Source organism: Salmo salar, chromosome ssa10 (assembly GCF_905237065.1).
Source record: "Salmo salar chromosome ssa10, Ssal_v3.1, whole genome shotgun sequence".
In the NCBI taxonomy this organism is placed as follows: domain Eukaryota; kingdom Metazoa; phylum Chordata; class Actinopteri; order Salmoniformes; family Salmonidae; genus Salmo; species Salmo salar.
The window spans coordinates 19,547,895-19,570,006 of record NC_059451.1 but is presented as its reverse complement, the minus strand read 5'-3'; the positions used below and the strand labels follow the sequence as shown (position 1 = coordinate 19,570,006).

Below are 22,112 nucleotides of genomic sequence, written 5' to 3'. Positions count from 1 at the left end.
TAATATCACATTCCTAAGCCATCAAATTCATGTATGAACTGAAATACTGTTATTGCGGAAAAAATGATTGCTCAATTCACATTTTCTAGAATGTAGATTTGCAGAGGTTTTTTTTCCTTCTCCATCTGATCACGCCCCTACCTATGGCCATTGGTCAATATTACATGGTGAAGGGTATTATTTGTCAATGTATCTGTCAATTAACAGAGATGTACCTCTAATTGGTCAAAGCAGTTGTCCCTCAGCTCACGTGCGTATTCCTTCCCGAGACTGTTTTACTGCATTTAGGAGTCCGGAGAATTTCTTTGGCAGTCTAATATTTTAATAAAGTGGGAATCGTCAAAATGGGAACCCGAGACGACGAATACGACTATCTATTCAAAGGTAAGACGCGCCCCAGAAGTTTAGTTAGTATAGGAACCATTTACTTGTTTTCTCAGTAGTTGAAGTTCAAAGCAGATGATGACGTCTCCACTGCCTTAACTTACTGCTCAGCTAGCTAACGTTAGCCAAACTAGCTTGCTAACATGTTATCAAGCTAGCTAACAAGCGGTTATCTGTGGCCTAATAAGCGTCTCATCACCATTTTTAGTTTGCTAGCTAACGTAAGCTACATATAGACAATGTGGAGAAAAATAGCTACTAGTTATAAACGTTTATAAGATTTAGCTAGTTCTCCTTTATTCTACTGGAGTGGATAGCAAACGGCTAACGTTAGTTTGCTAATGTATGACAATCAGCTGGTATGAGCACAGATATAAATATTTGGTGTTATGTTAGCCAAAGCCACTGGCGATGTGCTAGGCTAGCCATAACAGACTGCAGTATATTAGTAACTACGATGTTAGTATAGCTTGGTCACCACTTGTCTGAAATATGAAGAACCATTATGACTGAAAACGTCTGTATCCAAGATATGAAATGTTTTCTCTCACAACTAACTTTGCCCAAAGGGAGTGAACATTATTTATAATAAGGGTTACATGAAGAAAATCGGACCTTTTTGTAAATTAAAATGGATGGCCCTCCCTTAAATTAATTTGCTTATCTAAACAAGTGACCATCCCCTATACCCAAAATAATAATTTTAAAAAAAGTGGAGACCAGAGAACATGTTTACCCCTCACTTCTTGGACAGAGCCTTAGATATGCAGTTTTAGCAACTGTTCGTCATCCGGTAAGCATCACATGGCAACGCAGGAATTTTGATAGCGCACAGGGCTGTGGACCAGGTTGTGGGTTCGCCTACCACCGTGGACAAGAGTAGGGGTGGAAATATGTATTTTACAGTAAAAACATTGCATGAATCTATCATTGTATTTGCAGGTCAGAGAAAAAAATATGCCTTCTATAAACATTTCATGTGGTTCTACGTCATTTTACATATTAGCAGAATATTTGTATTACGGTGTGGCTCAGTCGATAGAGCATGGAATGAAATGTATGCATTCACTACTGTAAGTCGCTCTGGATAAGAGCGTCTGCTAAATGACTAAAATGTCAATGTAAATGAACTGGGGGGGGTTCGAGCCCTGAATGCTAATCAAATCAAAGTTTATTTGTCACGTGCGCCGAATACAACAGGTAGTATACTGTAGACCTTACAGTGAAATGCTTACTTACAGGCTCTATCCAACAGTGTAAAAAATGTATTAGGTGAACAATAGGCAAGTAAAGAAATAAAACAACAGTAAAAGGACAGTGAAAAAAAAAAAACAGTAGGGAGGCTATATACAGTAGCGAGGCTACATACAGGCACTGGTTAGTCGGCAGATTGAGGTAGTATGTACATGTAGATATGGTTAAAGTGACGATGCATATATGATAAACAGAGAGTAGCAATAGCATAGAAGAGGGGGTGGTGGGACACAATGCAGATAGCCCGCTTAGCCAATGTGCGGGGGCACTGGTTGGTCGGGCCAATTGAGGTCGTATGTACGTGAATGTATAGTTAAAGTGACTATGCATATATTATAAACAGAGAGTAGCAGCAGCGTAAAAGAGGGGTTGGGGGGGCACACAATGCAAATAGTCCTGGTAGCCATTTGATTACCTGTTCAGGAATCGTATGGCTTGGGGGTAAAAACTGTTGAAGCCTTTTTGTCTTAGACTTGGCACTCCTGTACCGCTTGCCATGCGGTAGTAGAGAGAAGTCTATGTCTGGGGTGGCTGGGGTCTTTGACAATTTCTAGGGCCTTCCTCTGACACCACCTGGTGTAGAGGTCCTGGATGGCCCCAGTGATGTACTGGGCCGTACGCACCACCCTCTGCCTTGTGGTCGGAGGCCGAGCAATTGCCGTACCAGGCAGTAATGCAACCAGTCAGGATGCTCTCGATGTTGCAGCTGTTGAACCTTTTGAGGATCTGAGGACCCATGCCAAATCTTTTTAGTTTCCTGAGGGGGAATAGGCTTTGTCGTGCCCTCTTCACGACTGTCTTGGTATGTTTGGAACATTCTAGATTGTTGGTGATGTGGACAACAAGGAACTTGAAGCTCTCAACCTGCTCCACTACAGCCCCGCCCTCCTTTTCCTGTAGTCCACAATCATCTCCTCCACCATCTCCTGATTGGCTGACAGCCGTGGTATATCAGACCGTATACCACGGGTATGACAAAGCATTTATTGTTACGTCTCTAATTACCTTGGTAACCAGTTTATAATAGCAGTAAGGCACCTCGGGATTTGTGATATATGGCCAGAATACCAAGGCTAAGGGCTGTGTCCAGGAAGTCCCGTGTTGTGTCGTGGATAAGAACAGCCCTTAGCCATGGTACATTGGCCATATACCACACCCCTTCGGGCCTTGCTGCTTAAATACTGCACAAATTACAGAAATTACAGGCTAAGAATGGACAGAGGCCTATTAGTTTCTTATCATATTTCTCCAATGCCAAATCTGTGTTTTGTTTGCAACGTAACTGTCCCTGTTTGCAAATAATTACATCTGAGAAATCATTAGGAATCTGAGTATGGTACTTTCAAAAGTTAGGTCTACATTTCCACCCCAGACAGTAGGCCTACCGACTCAGAAAAATGTAAGCTTTAACTGCTGGCTACTGTTCTTCTGTGGCTTAACCCAATGAGAGAAGGTCACAAGTGTTTCCCTAAAAGCTGTCTGGGTTTAAGAATCTTCTATTGTACAGAAAGTGAATAGCTTAATCCGTTGATAGTGACAGAATTAGATTACTTCCCAAGCAAAGTCAATGTTTTGTCTCCTCGGCTATAGAAGGTTGTAGCTCAGCCTCAATGTCAAAGAAATGACACAATGATATTCCCATATACATCGGAGTCGCATCTTTCCCTGTATTTTACAGCTTGTTTCTAGCATAAAGCATCGCGGACCAAAGCACTCTTATAGATCACTTTATATACAGTGCATTCGGAAAGTATTCAGACCCCTTGACTTTTTCCACATTTTGTTACATTACAGCAGGTTTTTTTTTATTTTTATTCTGTGTTTTCCTGGGACCCAAGCTTATGAAAACATGCAACTATTGGTACATTTCATTGCCCTTATGCCTAAAACAAATGCAGTATTGACAAATAACAATGAAATGAAATACCCATATAAATAGCTATTCATGTTTATTTTTCCCCAATAAAAACACTCTCATATATCTGTCTAGGTTGGAACTGTTGCAGTTAAAATACAATAAGTCATTTTCATTCTGACCCAGAAAAAACTGACTGATCACACAGATGTAAAACAGAACACACACAGGCTCAGGTTTTGATAGTGCAACCCTAAGTAACAGTACAGATGAAAAATTCAGGCCGACTGTACATCTTGCTGTAGAAATGTGATCCAAACCAGATCAAAAAATCTACTGCTTTCTCAGTCAGACAGGAGAATGCTTCCTGCTGTAGATGAGCAACCCAGAACTGAGTGTTTGCCTCAAAAAGCATCTTGCTTCAAATCAAATTTTATTTATCACATACACGTGTTTAGCAGATGTTATTGCGGGTGTAGCGAAATACTTGTTTCTAGCTCTGACAGTGCAGTAATATCTAACAAATAATATCTTAACAGTTTCACGACATATACCCAATAAACACAAATCTAAGTAAAGGAATGGAATTAAGAATATGGACGAGCAATGAGCGGCAAAGACGAAAGATGCAGTAGAATGGAATACAGTATATACATGACATGAGTAATGCAAAATATGTAAACATTATTAAAATGACTAGTGTTCTATTTATTAAAGTGGCCAATGATTTCAAGTCTATGTATATAGGCAGCAGCCTCTATGTGCTAGTGATGGCTGTTTAACAGTCGGATGGCCTTGAGATAAAAGCTGTTTTTCAGTCTCTCGGTCCCAGCTTTGATGCACCTGTACTGACCTCGCCTTCTGGATGATAGCGGGGTGAACAGGCAGTGGCTCAGGTGGTTGTTGTCTTTGATGGTCTTTTTTGCCTACCTGTGACATCGGGTGTTGTAGGTGTCCTGGAGGGCAGGTAGTTTGCCCCCGGTGATGCGTTGGGCAGACGGCACTACACTCTGGAGTGCCCTGCGGTTGCGGGCGGTGCAGTTGCTGTACCAGGCAGTGATACAGCCCGACAGGATGCTCTCAATTGTGCATCTGTAAGAGTGAGGGTTTTAGTTATTTTCTTTTCTTCAGCCTCCTGAACTTGAAGCTTTCCACCTTCTCCACTGTGGTCCCGTCAATGTGGATAGGGGGGGGTGCTCTCTCTGCTGTTTCCTGAAGTCCACGATCATCTCCTTTGTTTTGTTGACATTGGGTGACAGGTTATTTTCCTCCTCCCTGTAGGCTGTCTCATTGTTGGTAATCAACCCTACTGCTGTTGTGTCGTCTGCAAAATTGATGATTGAGTTGGAGGCGCGTGTGGCCACACAGTCATGGTGGGTGAACAGGGAGTACAGGAGAGGGCTGAGCACACACCCTTGTGGGTCCCCAGTGTTGAGGATCAGCGAAGTGGAGGTGTTTCCTACCTTCACCACCTGGGGGCGGCCCATCAGGAAGTCCAGGACCCAGTTGCACAGGGCGGGGTACAGACCGGGCAGTGCCTCGAGCTTAATGATGACCTTGGAGGGTACTATGGCGTTGCATGCTGAGCTATAGTCAATGAACAGCATTCTTACAATCACTTTATTCCAGTTCAGAATAAAAATGATTCATTGTACAGTTGAAGTTGGAAGTTTACGTACACCTTAGCCAAATACATTTAAACTTAGTTTTTCACATTCCTGACATTTAATCCTAGTAAACATTTACTGTCTTAGGTCAGTTAGGATCACCACTTTATTTTAAGAATCTGAAATGTCATAATATTAGTGATTCATTTCAGCTTTTATTTCTTTCATCACATTCCCAGTGGGTCAGAAGTTTACATATACTCAATTAATATTTGGTAGCATTGCCTTTAAATTGTTTAACTTAGGTCAAACGTTTTGGGTAGACTTCCACAAGCTTCCCACAATAAGTTGGGTGAACTTTGGCCCATTCCTCCTGACAGAGCTGGTGTAACTGAGTCAGGTTTGTAGGCCTCCTTGCTCGCACACGCTTTTTCAGTTCTGCCCACACATTTTCTATAGGATTGAGGTCAGGGCTTTGTGATGGCCACTCCAATACCTTGACTTTGTTGTCCTTAAGCCATTTTGCCACAACTTTGGAAGTATGCTTGGGGTCATTGTCCATTTGGAAGACCCATTTGTGACCAAGCTTTAACTTCCTGACTGATGTCTTGATGTTGCTTCAATATATCCACATAATTTTCCATCCTCATGATGCCATGTATTTTGTGAAGTGCACCAATCCCTCCTGCAGCAAAGCACCCCCACAACATGATGTTGCCAACCCCGTGCATCACGGTTGGGATGGTGTTCTTCAGCTTGCAAGCCTTCCCCTTTTTCCTCCTAACATAACATCTTTATGGCCAAAATGTTCTATTTTTGTTTCATCAGACCAGAGGACAATTCTCCAAAAGTACGATCTTTGTCCCCATGTGCAGTTGCAAACCGTAGTCTGGCTTTTTTGTGCAGGTTTTGGAGCAGTGGCTTCTTCCTTGCTGAGCGGCCTTTCAGGTTATGTCGATGTAGGAATCGTTTTACTGTGGATATAGATACTTTTGTCCCTGTTTGCTCTAGCATCTTCACAAGGTCCTTTGCTGTTGTTCTGGGATTGATTTGCACTTTTCGCACCAAAGAACGTTCATCTCTAGGAGACAGAACGCGTCTCCTTCCTGAGCGCTATGACGGCTGGGTGTTTATACTTGCGTACTATTGTTTGTACAGATGAACGTGGCACCTTCAGGTATTTAGAAATTGCTCCCAAGGATGAACTAGACTTGTGGAGGTCTACAATTTTTTTTCTTCTGAGGTCTTGGCTGATTTCTTTTGATTTTCCTATGATGTCAAGCAAAGAGGCACTGAGTTTTAAGGTAGGCCTTGAAATACATCCACAGGTACACCTCCAATTGACTCAAATGATGTCAATTAGCCTATCAGAAGCTTCTAAAGCCATGACTTAATTTTCTGGAATTTTTCAAGCTGTTTAAAGGCACAGTCAACTCAGTATATGTAAACTTCTGACCCACTGGAATTGTGATTAAGTGAAATAATCTGTAAACAATTGTTGGAAAAATTACTTGTCATGCACAAAGTTGATGTCCTAACTGACTTGCCAAATCTATAGTTTGTTAACAAGAAATTTGTGGAGTGGTTTAAAAACGAATTTTAATGACTCCAACCTAAGTGTATGTAAACTTCCGACTTCAACTGTATTTTAACAGCAACAGTTCCAACTTAGACTTGTTTTCAACAATTTCTACTGTAAGATGTACAGTAGGCCTGATGATTGTTCATCTGTACTGTTACTTAGTAGCTACCTAGCTTGCTTTGGTTAACGTTAGCTAGCTAGCTATTAGCTCTGTACAAGGGGATTGTTTGAAAGAGAAACTCACATCAACTACTATGAGAGACAGTACTCCTTTATTTCAGCTTATTACCTGTTACAAAATGACAACAATGCCTTGCTTGCTGACTTACTCTTCCATTGTCAGAGCACTGTTTCCTGAGGCATTCTGCCCTGATCTGATATAACTCCCTGGGTTTACCGTCATGCTGTCAATGTTTGATCAGGATGTGTCATTTTTAATTTGTTCATTTTGAGACCCATTACTAAGCACTTCCCGCACAAAACGTGTGCGCTTCTCGTTATTTCTCAAAGCTTGTATTAAACCAAGAGAGAAACTCATCACTGTATTTGCGTTTCATGACAATTGAACTTAGTCAGAACTTGTGGCTAGCTTGAGTCCATTTGATGACAGCGGTGAGTGACGGCGAATGGGAATGACAAGTCAGTGGCTGACAGCGCATCGGCTGCTGCTGAACGACAGTGCTGCAGCGTCTGGGTCGCGGACTGATCTTCCAGAAAACTGCCGAAAAAAACCATCTGGTAAACCACGAAGCACACTGGCATCTTCCACCCACTCGTGCAGCTGCCAAACTGAGCAAAGACACCCAGGGTTGCGATGTCTGCGGTTTTCCTGATATTGGGTTACTTGGAAAACTTTGTCGTGGGTGAAAAATTTATTGGTTTTGGGTATACTTGCACCACGGCCGCCATGGGCTCCCGAGTGGCGCAGCGGTCTAAGGCACTGCATCTCAGTGCTAGAGGCGTCACTACAGACCCTTGTTCGATTCCAGGCTGTATCACAAAGGGCGGCGCACAATTGGCCCAGAATCGTTAGGGTTTGACCGGGTAGGCCGTCATTGTAAATAAGAATTTGTCCCTAACTCTCTTATTTTTTATATATTTTTTTTTGTTGCTTATTATGTCATGTCATAGTTTGCAATAATTGTTATTTTGATAAATCAAATTTTGCTTCTGTCTTGACAAGTTACGTCGATATTCTTTAAGGATCATACCCTTTTTTTCCTTCCCAGTTTACCCCTAAAATGACACAGCCTAATCTAACTGCTTGTAGCTCAGGACCTGAAGCAGAGATATTCTTCATACCATTTGAAAGGGAACACTTTGGAGTTTGTGGAAATGTGAAAGGAATGTAGGAGAAAATAACCCATTTAGATCTGGTAAAAGAAAAATCTTATTTATTTATTTTTTTTAACAGATAATCTTTCAAATGCAAGAGTAATTTTAGATTGCACACACTGCTGCCATCTGGTGGTTACAAAGTTTCAGACTGATCCAGTGAAGAATAACATTTCTGCACAATATTTTGTATCAAGTCTGCCAGGAGGTTGCCTATAGAACATGTAAAAATGCTATGGTAATAAAAAAAAAGTTTTACACACTCCCAGGAATGCCATACATGATGGATCATTAGTTTATACACTAACATTCACACATCTAGATGGCAGGGTGGGTGTGGAGCCAGTGTCAGCAGTGGCGTCAAACTGTAGACCCCCAGTTTCTACATTAACCTCTCTGGCGCAGGTGTGCCGCTCGACAACATCCGGTGAAATTGCAGAGCGCCAAATTCAAAATACAGAAATAGTCATAATAAACATTCATAAAAATACAAGTATTATACATCGGCTTAAAGATTAACTTCTTGTTAATCTGTTAGGGCTAGGGGGCAGTATTGACACGGCCGGATAAAAAAAACGTACCCGATTTAATCTGATTACTACTCCTGCCCAGTAACTAGAATATGCATATAATTATTGGCTTTGGATAGAAAACACCCTAAAGTTTCTAAAACTGTTTGAATGGTGTCTGTGAGTATAACAGAACTCATATGGCAGGCCAAAACCTGAGAAGATTCCATGCAGGAAGTGGCCTGTCTGACAAGTTGTTGTTCACTTGGCTCTTTTTATTGAAGACTGAGGATCTTTGCTATAACGTGACACTTCCTATGGCTCCCATAGGCTCTCAGAGCCCGGGAAAAAGCAGAATGATATCGAGGCATCCTCTGGCTGAAACACATTATCGCGTATGGCAAGTGGCCAATCAGAGTACTATGGGCTTAGGCGCGTGCCCGAGTCGACCCCATGCTTTATTTTCTTTCGTCTGTTTACCTAAACCCAGATTCCCGGTTGGAATATTATCGCTTTTTTACGAGGAAAAATGGCATAAAAATTGATTTTAAACAGCGGTTGACATGCTTCGAAGTACGGTAATGGAATATTTAGAATTTTTTTGTCACGAAATGCGCCATGCTCGTCACCCTTATTTACCCTTTCGGATAGTGTCTTGAACGCACGAACAAAACGCCGCTATTTGGATATAACAATGGATTATTTGGGACCAAACCAACATTTGTTATTGAAGTAGAAGTCCTGGGAGTGCATTCTGACGAAGAACAGCAAAGGTAATAACATTTTTCTTATAGTAAATCTGACTTTGGTGAGTGCTAAACTTGCTGGGTGTCTAAATAGCTAGCCCTGTGATGCCGGGCTATCTACTATTTTAAAATCGGACATATCGAGTGAATAGAGGAGTTCTGTATCTATAATTCTTAAAATAATTGTTATGTTTTTTGTGAACGTTTATCGTGAGTAATTTAGTAAATTCGCCGGCAGTGTTCGGTGGGAATGCTAGTCACATGCTAGTCACATGCTAATGTAAAAAGCTGTTTTTTGATATAAATATGAACTTGATTGAACAAAACATGCATGTATTGTATAACATAATGTCCTAGGGTTGTCATCTGATGAAGATCATGAAAGGTTAGTGCTGCATTTAGCTGTGGTTTGGGTTTATGTGACATTATATGCAAGCTTGAAAAATGGGTGTCTGATTATTTCTGGCTGGGTACTCTGCTGACATAATCTAATGTTTTGCTTTCGCTGTAAAGCCTTTTTCAAATCGGACAGTGTGGTTAGATTAACGAGAGTCTTGTCTTTAAAATGGTGTAAAATAGTCATATGTTTGAAAAATTTAAGTTTTTGCATTTTTGAGGTATTTGAATAACGCGCCACGGGATTACACTGGCAAGCGTCCCACCTAGCCCATAGAGGTTAATCCAGCCACTTTGTCAGATTTCAAAAAGGCTTTACGACAAAAGCATAAATCAAATTTCAAATGTATTTATATATACTTACATCAGCTGATATATCAAAGTGCTGTACAGAAACCCAGCCTAAAACCCCAAATAGCAAGCAATGCAGGTGTAGAAGCACGGTGGCAAGGGAAAAACTCCCTAGAAAGGCCGAAACCTAGAGAGGAACCAGGCTATGAGGGGTGGCCAGTCCTCTTCTGGCTGTGCCGGGTGGAGATTATAACAGAACATGGCCGCTAAGATGTTCAAATGTTCATAAATGACCAGCATGGCCAAATAATAGTAATCACAGTGAACAGGTCAGGGTTCCATAGCCGCAGGCAGAACAGTTGAAACTGGAGCAGCAGCACGGCCAGATGGACTGGGGACAACAAGGAGTCATCATGCCAGGTAGTCCTGAGGGATGGTCCTAGGGCTCAGGTCCTCCGAGAGAGAGAGCGAGCATACTTAAATTCACACAGGACACCAGATAAGACAGGAGAAATACTCCAGATATAAGACTGACCCTAGCTCCCCGACACAAACTACTGCAGCATAAATGGAGGCTAAGACAGGAGGGGTCAGGAGACACTGTGGCCCCATCCGATGATACCCCCGACTGGGCCAAACACGCAGGATTTAACTCCTGGGCCAGACTACACTCAATCATAGGACCTACTGAAGAGATGAGTCTTCAGTAAAGACATAAAGGTTGAGACCGAGTCTGCGTCTCTCACATGGGTAGGCAGACCATTCCATAAAAATGGAGCTCTATAGGAGAAAGCCCTGCCTCCAGCTGTTTGCTTAGAAATTCTAGGGACAATTAGGAGGCCTGCGTCTTGTGACCGTAGCATACGTGTAGGTATGTACGGCAGGAACAAATCGGAAAGATGGGTAGGAGCAAGCCCATGTAATGCTTTGTAGGTTAGCAGTAAAACTTTGAAATCAGCCCTTGCCTTAACAGGAGGCTAGCACTGGAGTAATATGATACTTTTTGGGGGGTTTTAGTCAGGATTCTAGCAGACGTATTTAGCACTAACTGAAGTTTATTTAGTGCTTTATCTGGGTAGCCGGAAAGTAGAGCATTGCAGTAGTCTAACCTAGAAGTAACAAAAGCATGGATTAATTTTTCTGCATAATTTTTGGACAGAAATGTTTAGATTTTTTGCAATGTTACGTAAATGGAAAAAAGCTGTCCTTGAAACAGTCTTGATATGTTCGTCAAAAGAGAGATCAGGGTCCAGAGTAATGCCGAAGTCCTTCACAGTTTTATTTGAGACGGCTGTACAACCATCAAGATTAATTGTCAGATTCAACATACCATGCGATTATCTGAGGACAGCGCCCCGCTTACAAAAGCATACAAACATTTTCCAACCATCAATCAAATTAATCACTTACCTTTGAAGATGTTCATCTGGTTGAAGTCACAAGAGTCCCAGCTACACAATAAGTGTTCGTTTTGTTCGATAAAGTCCCTCTTTATATCCCAAAAACTCAGTTTTGTTGGCGCGTTTTGTTCAGTAATCCATTGGCTCAAAGGCGGTCAAAACATGCAGACGAATACATCCTAATAGTACCGGTAAAGTTCGTCGAAACATGTCAAACGATGTTTATAGTTAATCCTCAGGTTGTCAATTGTCTAAATAATCGATAATATTTCAACCGGACAATAGCGTATTCAATAGGAAGGAAAAACAACGAAGGGCGCATACACGGTCACTTGCGCAAACCAGCACTGCATGATTCTACAGTCCCCTGACAGAAATGTCTTATTGTTCTTAATTTATCAGAAAACAAGCCTGAAACAATGTCTGAAGACTGTTGACATCTAGTGGAAGCCATAGGAACTGCAATCTGGGTCCTAACCCATTAGATACTCAATAGGCATTCAATTGAAAACCACCCACATCAAAGAAATCCCACTTCCTGGATGGATTTTCCTCAGATTTTTGCCTGCCATATCAGTTCTGTTATACTCACAGACATTATTTTAACATTTTTGGAAACTTTAGACTTTTCTATCCAAATCTACCAATTATATGCATGTTCTAGCTTCTGGGCCTGAGTAACAGGCAGTTTACTTTGGGCACGTCATTCATCTGAATTTCCAAATAGTGCCCCCTGTCACTAAAAAGTTAACATAAAAATAGATTTTATCTAACAAAACTATGCTACATTTTTATCTCTGGGACCCTCCGGAGGACAAATCAGAACAAGATTACTGAATGTAAGTACATTTATTTACCTTCAGAGGTGAATATATCAAACCAGTTGCCATGAAACGTTTTTTGTTGTGCACTCTCCTCAAACAATAGCATGGTATTTTATTCACTGTAATAGCTGCTGTTAATTGGACACTGCCGTTAGATTAACCTCTTACATCTAGACGTTCCGCTAGCGGAACACCTGCTCCAATATCCAATGATAGGCGTGGCGCGAAATACAAAGTCCTCGAAAATCCGAAAACTTCAATTTTTCAAACATATGACTATTTTACACCATTTTAAAGACAAGACTCTCCTTTATCTAACCACACTGTCCGATTTCAAAAAGGCTTTACAGCGAAAGCAAAACATTAGATTATGTCAGCAGAGTACCCAGCCAGAAATAATCAGACACCCATTTTTCAAGCTAGCATATAATGTCACAAAAAACAAAACCACAGCTAAATGCAGCACTAACCTTTGATGATCTTCATCAGATGACACTCCTAGGACATTATTTTATACAATACATGCATGTTTTGTTCAATCAAGTTAATATTTATATCAAAAAACAGCTTTTAGCATGTGACGTTCAGAATTAGTATTCCCACCGAACACTTCCGGTGAATTTACTAAATTACTCACGATAAACGTTCACAAAAAACATAACAATTATTTTAAGAATTATAGATACAGAACTCCTTTATGCAATCGCGGTGTCCGATTTTAAAATAGCTTTTCGGTGAAAGCACATTTGCAATATTCTGAGTAGATAGCCCGGCCATCATGGCTAGCTATTTTGACACCCACCAAGTTTGGTACTCACCAAACTCAGATTTACTATAAGAAAAATTGGATTACCTTTGCTGTTCTTTGTCAGAATGCACTCCCAGGACTTCTACTTCATCACCCAATGTTGTTTTGGTTCCAAATAATACATAGTTATATCCAAATAGCGGCGTTTTGTTCGTGCGTTCAAGACACTATCCGAAGGGTGACGCGCCCGACGCGTTTCATGACAAAAATTGTCAAAATATTCCATTACCGTACTTCGAAGCATGTCAAACGCTGTTTAAAATCAATTTTTATGCGATTTTTCTCGTAAAAAAGCGATAATATTCCGACCGGGAGTCGTTGTTTTCGTTCAAAGACAGAGAAAGTAAAATGGACCCTTCTCGTGCACGCGTGCGCCAGTCTCATTGTTCTCAGATCGACCACTATCCAAATGCGCTACTGTTTTTCAGCCATGGCCTGCAAAGTCATCATTCAACATTCTGGCGCCTTCTGAGAGCCTATGGGAGCGTTAGAAAATGTCACGTTACAGCAGAGATCGGGTACATTTTTTATCTGGTCGTGAAAATACTGCCCCCTATCCATAACAAGTTAACAAGAATTGAAGCTTTCTGCCCAGATAAGACATGTCTATGTCCCAGAAAGTTGGCTGTTGAATACAATCTAGTCACATTAGCGCACGTTAGCAACAATCGTCCCGGTTTAGGGACACCTATCCCATGTCGGTTAATTTGCTCGATAATGTTATCGAAAAAGGGTTTATTTTATAAATGTGGCTAGTTTCAGGCCTTTTGGGCAGGTTTTGAGTGGTCATTGGTTAGAAATTTTAGCTTGACCTGGCAACCCTGGAGACCGCTGCTAAGCATAGAGTGCACTGAACCGAGCGTACAGTTGCACTTGACCAAATCAATTCCAGTAATTCATGAAATAATTATATATTTACTATGACACGTCGTGACCCATCATTAACAGGTCCCATATTTCAAGGCTGCGTTAAAAAAAATGTTTTATCCATCTACAAACAATATCCCTTAATGACAAAGCAAAAACATTTAACAACATTTTTTTTTTGCTAATTTATTAAAAAATTCAATAAATACCATATTTACATAAGTATTCAGGCCCTTTGTTAAGAGACTCAATTCCCCCTGTGGTAACTTCAATTGATTGGACATGATTTGGAAAGCTCTGAGACAGGATTGTGTCGAGGCAAAGATCTGGGGAAGGGTACCAAAAAATGTCTGCAGCATTGAAGGTCCCCTAGAACACAGTGGCCTCCATCATTCTTAAAGCTTCCAGAAGTACAACCATCTCTGAAGCACTCCACCAATCAGGCCTTTATGGTAGAGTGGCCAGACGGAAGCCACTCTTAAGTAAAAGGCACATGACAGACCACTTGGAGTTTGCCAAAAGGCACCTAGAGGACTCTCAGACCATGAGAAACAAGATTCTCTGATCTGATGAAACCAACTTGGCCTGAATGCCAAGTGTTACGTCTGGAGGAAACCTGGCATCATCCCTATCGTGAAGCGTGGTGGCAGCATCATGCTGTGGGGATGTTTTTCAGCGGCAGGGACTGGGAGACTAGTTGGGATCGAGGGAAAGATTAATTGAGCAAAGTACAGAGATCCTTGATGAAAACCTGCTCCAGAGCGCTCAGGACCTCAGACTGACAAAGGTTCACCTTCCAACAGGACAATGACCCTAAGCACACAGCCAAGACAACGCAGGCGTGGCTTCTGGACAAGTCTCTGAATGTCCTTGAATGGCCCAGCCAGAGCCTGGACTTGAACCCAATCGAACATCTCTGGAGAGACCTGAAAATAGCTGTACAGCTACGCTCCTTATCCAACCTGACAGCGCTTGAGAGGATCTACAGAGAAGAATGGGAGAAACTCACCAAATACAGGTGTGCCAAGCTCTCATGGTCATACCCAAGAAGACTCTCTAGGCTGTAATCGCTGCCAAAGGTGCTTCAACAAAGTACAGTAAAGGGTCTAAATAGTTATGAAAATGTTTATTTTTCAGTTTGTAGATTGAGGGGGAAAAAAACAATTACATTTTTGAATAAGGCTGTAAGAACTGATAAATACATCATGGGCTAGAAACATTGTTTTTAATAAAATCAATTATAGTAGCTATAGCAAGCTATCAAAGTTGACCTCCAATCCTCCGTATCTTCACGCTCTCCTCAAACTGAACAGAACATAGGCCATAGACTAGTCCGCATGTAAGAGCGCGTTTTTTTTGTTGTTGACTAGATCTAATAAGAAAATTATTTTCCTAAGAAGCCTTTGCTTCTCCGGAACTGCCACTGTAGGCTTACACAGCACAGCCATTGGTTAGGCTGCTCACAAGCAGCAAGAGCAGAGCAACCTGGGGCTCTGTGTTGGAATATTCTTGCATTGTGTAATGCAGCCTAGTTGTATTTACACCATCTCAGCAGCTGTTTTAGAAATGTAACTTTGCTCTGTTCAGTCATCTATTCTTTCGACTAATCGATTGGTCAATTGTTAAGTGTATTTTTCCATATAGACACACCCTATGTTTTGAATAAAATCAACTATATGTAGGCTACTGAGCTTCTCTGATGCGTTTAAGCACTGCGATATTAAAAATGAAAATTACTGAATAGGGAGCCGGAGACTAATATAGCCTAACCAGAAGTTTAAAAAAAACTCCTGCTGCCCAATTCCGCTGTCCTTCGCAGATTCTGCCTTTAAGCTCCTGAAGTTGTCAGTAATAGGCTACACCAGCGGTCGGCAAACTTTTCCATTTGGGGTGCCAAGTTATCGAAACATTTCTACGGCGTGCCAGTTATGATTTTCATATGCACATTTTCGTGGAACAGTTTAATTTCATTTTATAATAACGTCTTCATATTTCAAAATCAATACATTTACATTACATTTAAGTCATTTAGCAGACGCTCTTATCCAGAGCGACTTACAAATTGGTGCATTCACCTTATGATATCCAGTGGAACAACCACTTTACAATAGTGCATCTAAATATTTTAAGGGGGGGGGTTAGAAGGATTACTTTATCCTATCCTAGGTATTCCTTAAAGAGGTGGGGTTTCAGGTGTCTCCGGAAGGTGGTGATTGACTCTGCTGTCCTGGCGTCGTGAGGGAGCTTGTTCCACCATTGGGGTGCCAGAGCAGCGAACAGTTTTGACTGGGCTGAGCGGGAACTGTGCTTCCTCAGAGGTAGGGGGGCCAGCAGGCCAGAGGTGGATGAACGCAGTGCCCTTGTTTGGGTGTAGGGCCTGATCAGAGCCTGAAGGTATGGAGGTGCCGTTCCCTTCACAGCTCCGTAGGCAATCACCATGGTCTTGTAGCGGATGCGAGCTTCAACTGGAAGCCAGTGGAGAGAGCGGAGGAGCGGGGTGACGTGAGAGAACTTGGGAAGGTTGAACACCAGACGGGCTGCGGCGTTCTGGATGAGTTGTAGGGGTTTAATGGCACAGGCAGGGAGCCCAGCCAACAGCGAGTTGCAGTAATCCAGACGGGAGATGACAAGTGCCTGGATTAGGACCTGCGCCGCTTCCTGTGTGAGGCAGGGTCGTACTCTGCGAATGTTGTAGAGCATGAACCTACAGGATCGGGTCACCGCCTTGATGTTAGTGGAGAACGACAGGGTGTTGTCCAGGATCACGCCAAGGTTCTTAGCACTCTGGGAGGAGGACACAAGGGAGTTGTCAACCGTGATGGCGAGATCATGGAACGGGCAGTCCTTCCCCGGGAGGAAGAGCAGCTCCGTCTTGCCGAGGTTCAGCTTGAGGTGGTGATCCGTCATCCACACTGATATGTCTGACAGAGATGCGATTCGCCGCCTGGTTATCAATGTCATGTGGTTAATCAAAACTAGCTAAATGAAAATGATACACATCTAAAAGTAACTTCTATTGCCAATATGTCAAAATAACCTACATAAAACCAACAAATAAAAAGATTGCAGCCCACAGATAGAATATTTATTTTTATTAGGATATTTTCTATGAATCACATTGGCTATGCATGGCCTGTCTGCAAGGAATTTTGAAACATTTTTTAAACCATTAATTTGGTCAGCCTGAGGCTGGAGCTAGCAAACTTGCAACATTATATAAAATATTCTGGGTCCTCAGTTTCCCAGGCCAGTGAGCTCTGTACAGACACAACTGTAGGCTATTTGCGCAAGGGATAAGTAACTATTTTATGATGTTTCCACCAGATCAGAGCATGACTCTTTTTTTTTTTTCTCCTTTCATGCTGAGTAGTTATTGAAAGGGAGAGCGCTGGAAAGATTTTTCAAATTGTCATTCTCAATGGATGAAAAAACAGACTTTGTTTACTTGCTGTTTGAGGAGAAGAAAAAATTACTTTGAGAAGCTCCCCACCGTGATGGTGAGTTAAGACGATCAGAAATAGTATGGTTGAAAAACGAGTTTAAATTACTCCAACCTAAGTGTATGTAAACTTCCAAATTAAACTGTATATCTACCACCAAAAAAAGAAACGTCCTCTCACTGTCAGCTGTTTATTTTCAGAAAACTTAATGACCGTTCCACAGGTGCATGTTCATTAAATGTTTATGGTTCATTGAACAAGCATGGGAAACAGTGTTTAAACCCTTTACAATGAAGATCTGTGAAGTTATTTCGATTTTTACAAATTATCTTTGAAAGACCGGGTCCTGAAAAAGGGACGTTTCTTTTTTGGCTGAGTTGATATATAATCCTAATAAGCAACTAATTCCAAAACATTCAGAAATATTGTAATTTAAAGATAAACTTCTCCTTAATGCAACCGCTGTGTCAGATTTAAAAAAAGCTTTACGGTAAAAGCACACCATGCGATAATCTGAGTACAGCGCTCAGCCACCAAAACAAGCCATACAGATACCCACCATGTTGCGGAGTCAGTAAAAGTCAGAAATAGCGTTATAAATATTCACTTACCTTTGATCTTCATCGGAATGCACTCCCAGGAATCCCAGTTCCACAATAAATGTTCGTTTTGTTCGATAAAGTTAATCTTTATGTCCAAATACCTCCTTTTTGTTCACGCTTTTAGTTCACTATTCCAAATGCACTAGGCGCGGGCACTAAGTCCAGACGAAAAGTCAAAAAAAGTTCCATTACAGTTTGTAGAAACATGTCAAACGATGTATAGAATCAATCTTTAGAATGTTTTTATCATAAATCTTCAATAATATTCCTTTGTCTTTAGAAATGAAAGGGAACAGAGCTCGTGCGCACGGCCGCCGCATGACTAAACTAAAGGCTTTCAGCCAGACCACTGGTTCAAACAGCTCTTATTCGCTCCCCTTTCTCAATAGAAGCCTGAAACATTCCAAAGACTGTTGACATCTAGTGGAAGCCTTAGGAAGTGCAATCTGACCAAATTTACACTGTATATTGGATAGGCAATCACTTGAAAAACTACAAACCTCAGATTTCCCACTTCCTGGTTGGATTTTTCTCCGCTTTTTGCCTGCCATATGAGTTCTGTTATACTCACAGACATCATTCAAACAGTTTTCGAAACTTGAGTGTTTTCTATCCAAATCTACTAATAATATGCATATCTTAGCTTCTGGGCCTTAGTAGCAGGCAGTTTACTCTGGGCACGCTTTTCATCCGAACGTGAAAATACTGCCCCCCCCCAGCGCAAAGAGGTTAATCATTTGCAAATGACATGACCCTCCCCTGGACTAGATTAAAAAAACTAAACTCTCCCCTTGACTGAAATTGAAAAAGCATGACCCTCTCCCATTTTCCTCACAGGTAATCATTCTGTAAATTTCGACCCCTCTAAGTGGCTGCACCAGTCATCATGACTGGTATCTATCATGATAGTGGTTAAATGACTAGCTACCAGGAAAAACATGCTCAGTAGGTATGGGCTTCAATTTAGTCATTGTTGAACAAATGGCTCTGTACTAGTCATCTCTCAGCCCCAATCGTTTCCACTGACATAGTAGCCTGTCATTGCAGTTCCGATATTTATTTTTATTTTTTTGCCAGTGGTGCTGATCGGAGACTCTGGTGTGGGGAAGAGTAACCTGCTGTCCCGTTTCACACGGAATGAGTTCAACCTGGAGAGCAAAAGCACCATCGGTGTGGAATTCGCCACCCGCAGCATCCAGGTGGACGGCAAAATGATAAAGGCCCAGATCTGGGATACAGCTGGACAGGAGCGCTACAGAGCCATCACCTCAGCGTGAGTGGAAGAGGGAGCTCACTGTTCAATAATGTTAAGGATGCTCGTCTTGGAACTAGCATATTTTGATAGCACTGAAACCATTGTGTGAAATCCTTCTCTATCTTAGTCTCACAAGCTATGACCTCGTATCCTCCCTGCTCTGTCCCAATCAGGTACTACCGGGGGGCGGTGGGGGCACTCCTAGTGTACGACATTGCCAAGCATCTAACCTATGAAAATGTGGAGCGCTGGCTGAAGGAGCTGAGGGATCATGCTGATAACAACATCGTCATCATGCTGGTGGGCAACAAGAGTGACCTGCGCCACCTCAGGGCAGTGCCCACAGACGAGGCTCGCGCTTTCGCAGGTAAACAACAAAAACACTGGAGTAGATGACAGCTCACTCCGTGGACAAAAATGGTTAAGAAGACACCCCTGCTTGTCTCAATGCAATCTTTTCTCTTTTTCTCCCTCAGAAAAGAATACGCTATCATTTATTGAGACCTCAGCTTTGGACTCCACTAATGTAGAAGAGGCGTTCAAGAACATCCTCACAGGTAATGGGCAGGGGCCACTATACGAGGCTATTTAGATTAGTTAGTTTCAAGTCAAATTGTTTGATTTCTTACACATGAATGCAATGGCATATTTAATAATGAGTAACTGATTTATATTTTCTCCACAGAAATCCACCGAATCGTATCACAGAAGCAGATAGCTGACAGATCAGCACATGACGAGTCTCCAGGCAACAATGTAGTGGACATCAGTGTCCCCCCCACCACCGATGGGCAGAAAAACAAACTACCGTGCTGCCAAAGCCTGTGACCTGCAATACCACCTTCCTACCCCCACCCCTCACTCATCTTTCTTTTGTCCTGGTTGTTGAACTTCTGCGGTCTCTATTCCTCCATGTGTTTTAGAAGTCTCTTAGGGAAATCAGACTTTCTAGATAAGTCCTTTCTCCCTTTTTTGTCTGTATGCTATCCTCTTCTAACCTCAAAGCGCATGTCTTTTACCAAGTGATAGGATTTTTGTCTATTTTGAATTCAGGCTCTGATCGTGTGACCCAATCCTGTAGAAGGAATGGTGAGAGATCAGTTTGTCCTGTGCTTCTGGTTGCCTTGCTGCTGTCCTCAGTCCCTGTCCTGAGTGTGGCATGAAAGGGGCAAGAACAGAGACCCGGGGTAGTGACCGACTTGGGCTGATATTAAGTGTTTTTTTTGTTACGCCTATGGTTCAAAGAGATGCCAAAGTGTGGCTGTGATCATTTTCAATCTAAAATAATCTAATCTAAACAGTAAACTTGCAGAGAGGCACTTTTGTCAAAATTGGACTTTTTCCAATTGTATCATGCACTTTGTTTCACTATTGTTAGACGCAGCCACTGTGTTCTCTCTGTAATTAGATCATACTATGAATTGATCCAGTAGTCTGACTACAGTTGAAAGCAAACGTAAATATGCATCTTGTGTCCTGCCAATCATTTCAATGGAACTCGCCATGTAAAATCAACAACTAATTCCGAAGGACTAACATCTTTTAAATGACAACACTTAGATTGCTTGGTTTGAGGGGGGGGGGGCTGATATACAGTAACACTCAATATCTAGGGTGGAGGATGTTTTCATTGCTTCACTCTACTCAAACCATTAAGCCTCTAAAATGTAGTTGACAGTGGAATTTGTAAGAAAGGAAGGTTGCTTTTGTATGGTTGGCTATAACGCCTTATGTCTCTCCTTTCTAGTAGAATTGCCTGTATGTAATTTTCTGTCACAGGTCCAACTTTTAAATCAATAAACACGTGTTAATTTGCCTTTTCATCAGGGAGCATTGAAATGGAAATAAACCAAATGAATGTCACTTGTTGACAGACATTTTCTTTGAACATCAAGTTTTCCTCTCAAGTCTTATAATGCTGAAACATATCCTGCAGAACTTCTAGTGGTGTAGTTAGTTATAACGTTGAATGTGTGATACAGAAATACATGTTCACGTAACTGCTATCAGTAGGACCAATATCCCAATTGCAACTTTAAAGTGCAATTTGAGACTTATTTACACATTTTGAAGAATTGAATGCAGAAACATTTAGAGTGCACTGAAATGTTGTGGTAGACTTACTTGAATAAGTTACAACACGTAACTTCAAAATACTGTACATGCTCACCAGAAGTGTGTTCATTAGATATTAAGTGAATTGCAACTACTTTGATATATTATCAGAATTGTTCTTTTACTTTATGCCTGATTCCCTTTACAGTCATTAATTTCAGTCTTTCTGAATAGTTGATTTTATTTTAGAAAAAAAATCAGATTAAGAAAATGAGGGTATTTCATTTATTCTAGGTGCAATCCACTATGTAAATATAAATCGCTTAATTTGTGAACAATTAAACGTAGATAAATACATTGACAAACAAAATGTATGCTTGCTTCTGGTGTTTGTTTACATTATATAAAATAAAGGTGCTTTTCTTCCATATGGAAAAATACCTATAACTTAATCTGTTTTATTTCACATTCAAATGGGTGAGATATTGAATTTCTATCAGGTTTCCATGTTAATTTTTTTATATCCTATCAATCGGGAGAAGAATGCCAAACAATTTACAAAAAAAGAACGTGCACATCCAGTTGGCGAGAAAGATGACAAGCTATGCTGATCGGAAACGCCGTCCGTATGTGGAGGAGGCTCTGTCAAAGACCGTACAGTATGAAGATCACTGACCAATAATGAAGTTAGGCATAAACTGCTTCTCCAATAGAAATCCCGGATCACACTTGAGGGCGATGTCATGGAGGCTTTGGCTATCTAAGCTCATGCGCAGATATACGTCATCGGGTCTGACCGTCGTCTCGCGCCGAACTGCGCATGTGCATGCCGTCAAATCAAAGGCACTCCTTCAATATAAAGTTGTGTTTGACGAAAATGAAAACGTGTCAGTTTCACGAGA

General features: G+C 41.4%; 1 protein-coding gene across 1 annotated transcript; it reads left to right on the top strand.

The window, feature by feature from the left end:
- Positions 1-295: 295 nt before the first annotated feature.
- On the top strand, positions 296-21,043 carry rb11b (Ras-related protein Rab-11B). Its single transcript, NM_001140412.1, is given in 5 exon segments — positions 296-384; positions 18,978-19,173; positions 19,329-19,522; positions 19,632-19,712; positions 19,841-21,043. Coding segments are annotated over 5 exon segments (654 nt in total). The 5' UTR covers positions 296-344; the 3' UTR covers positions 19,984-21,043.
- Positions 21,044-22,112: the final 1,069 nt, after the last annotated feature.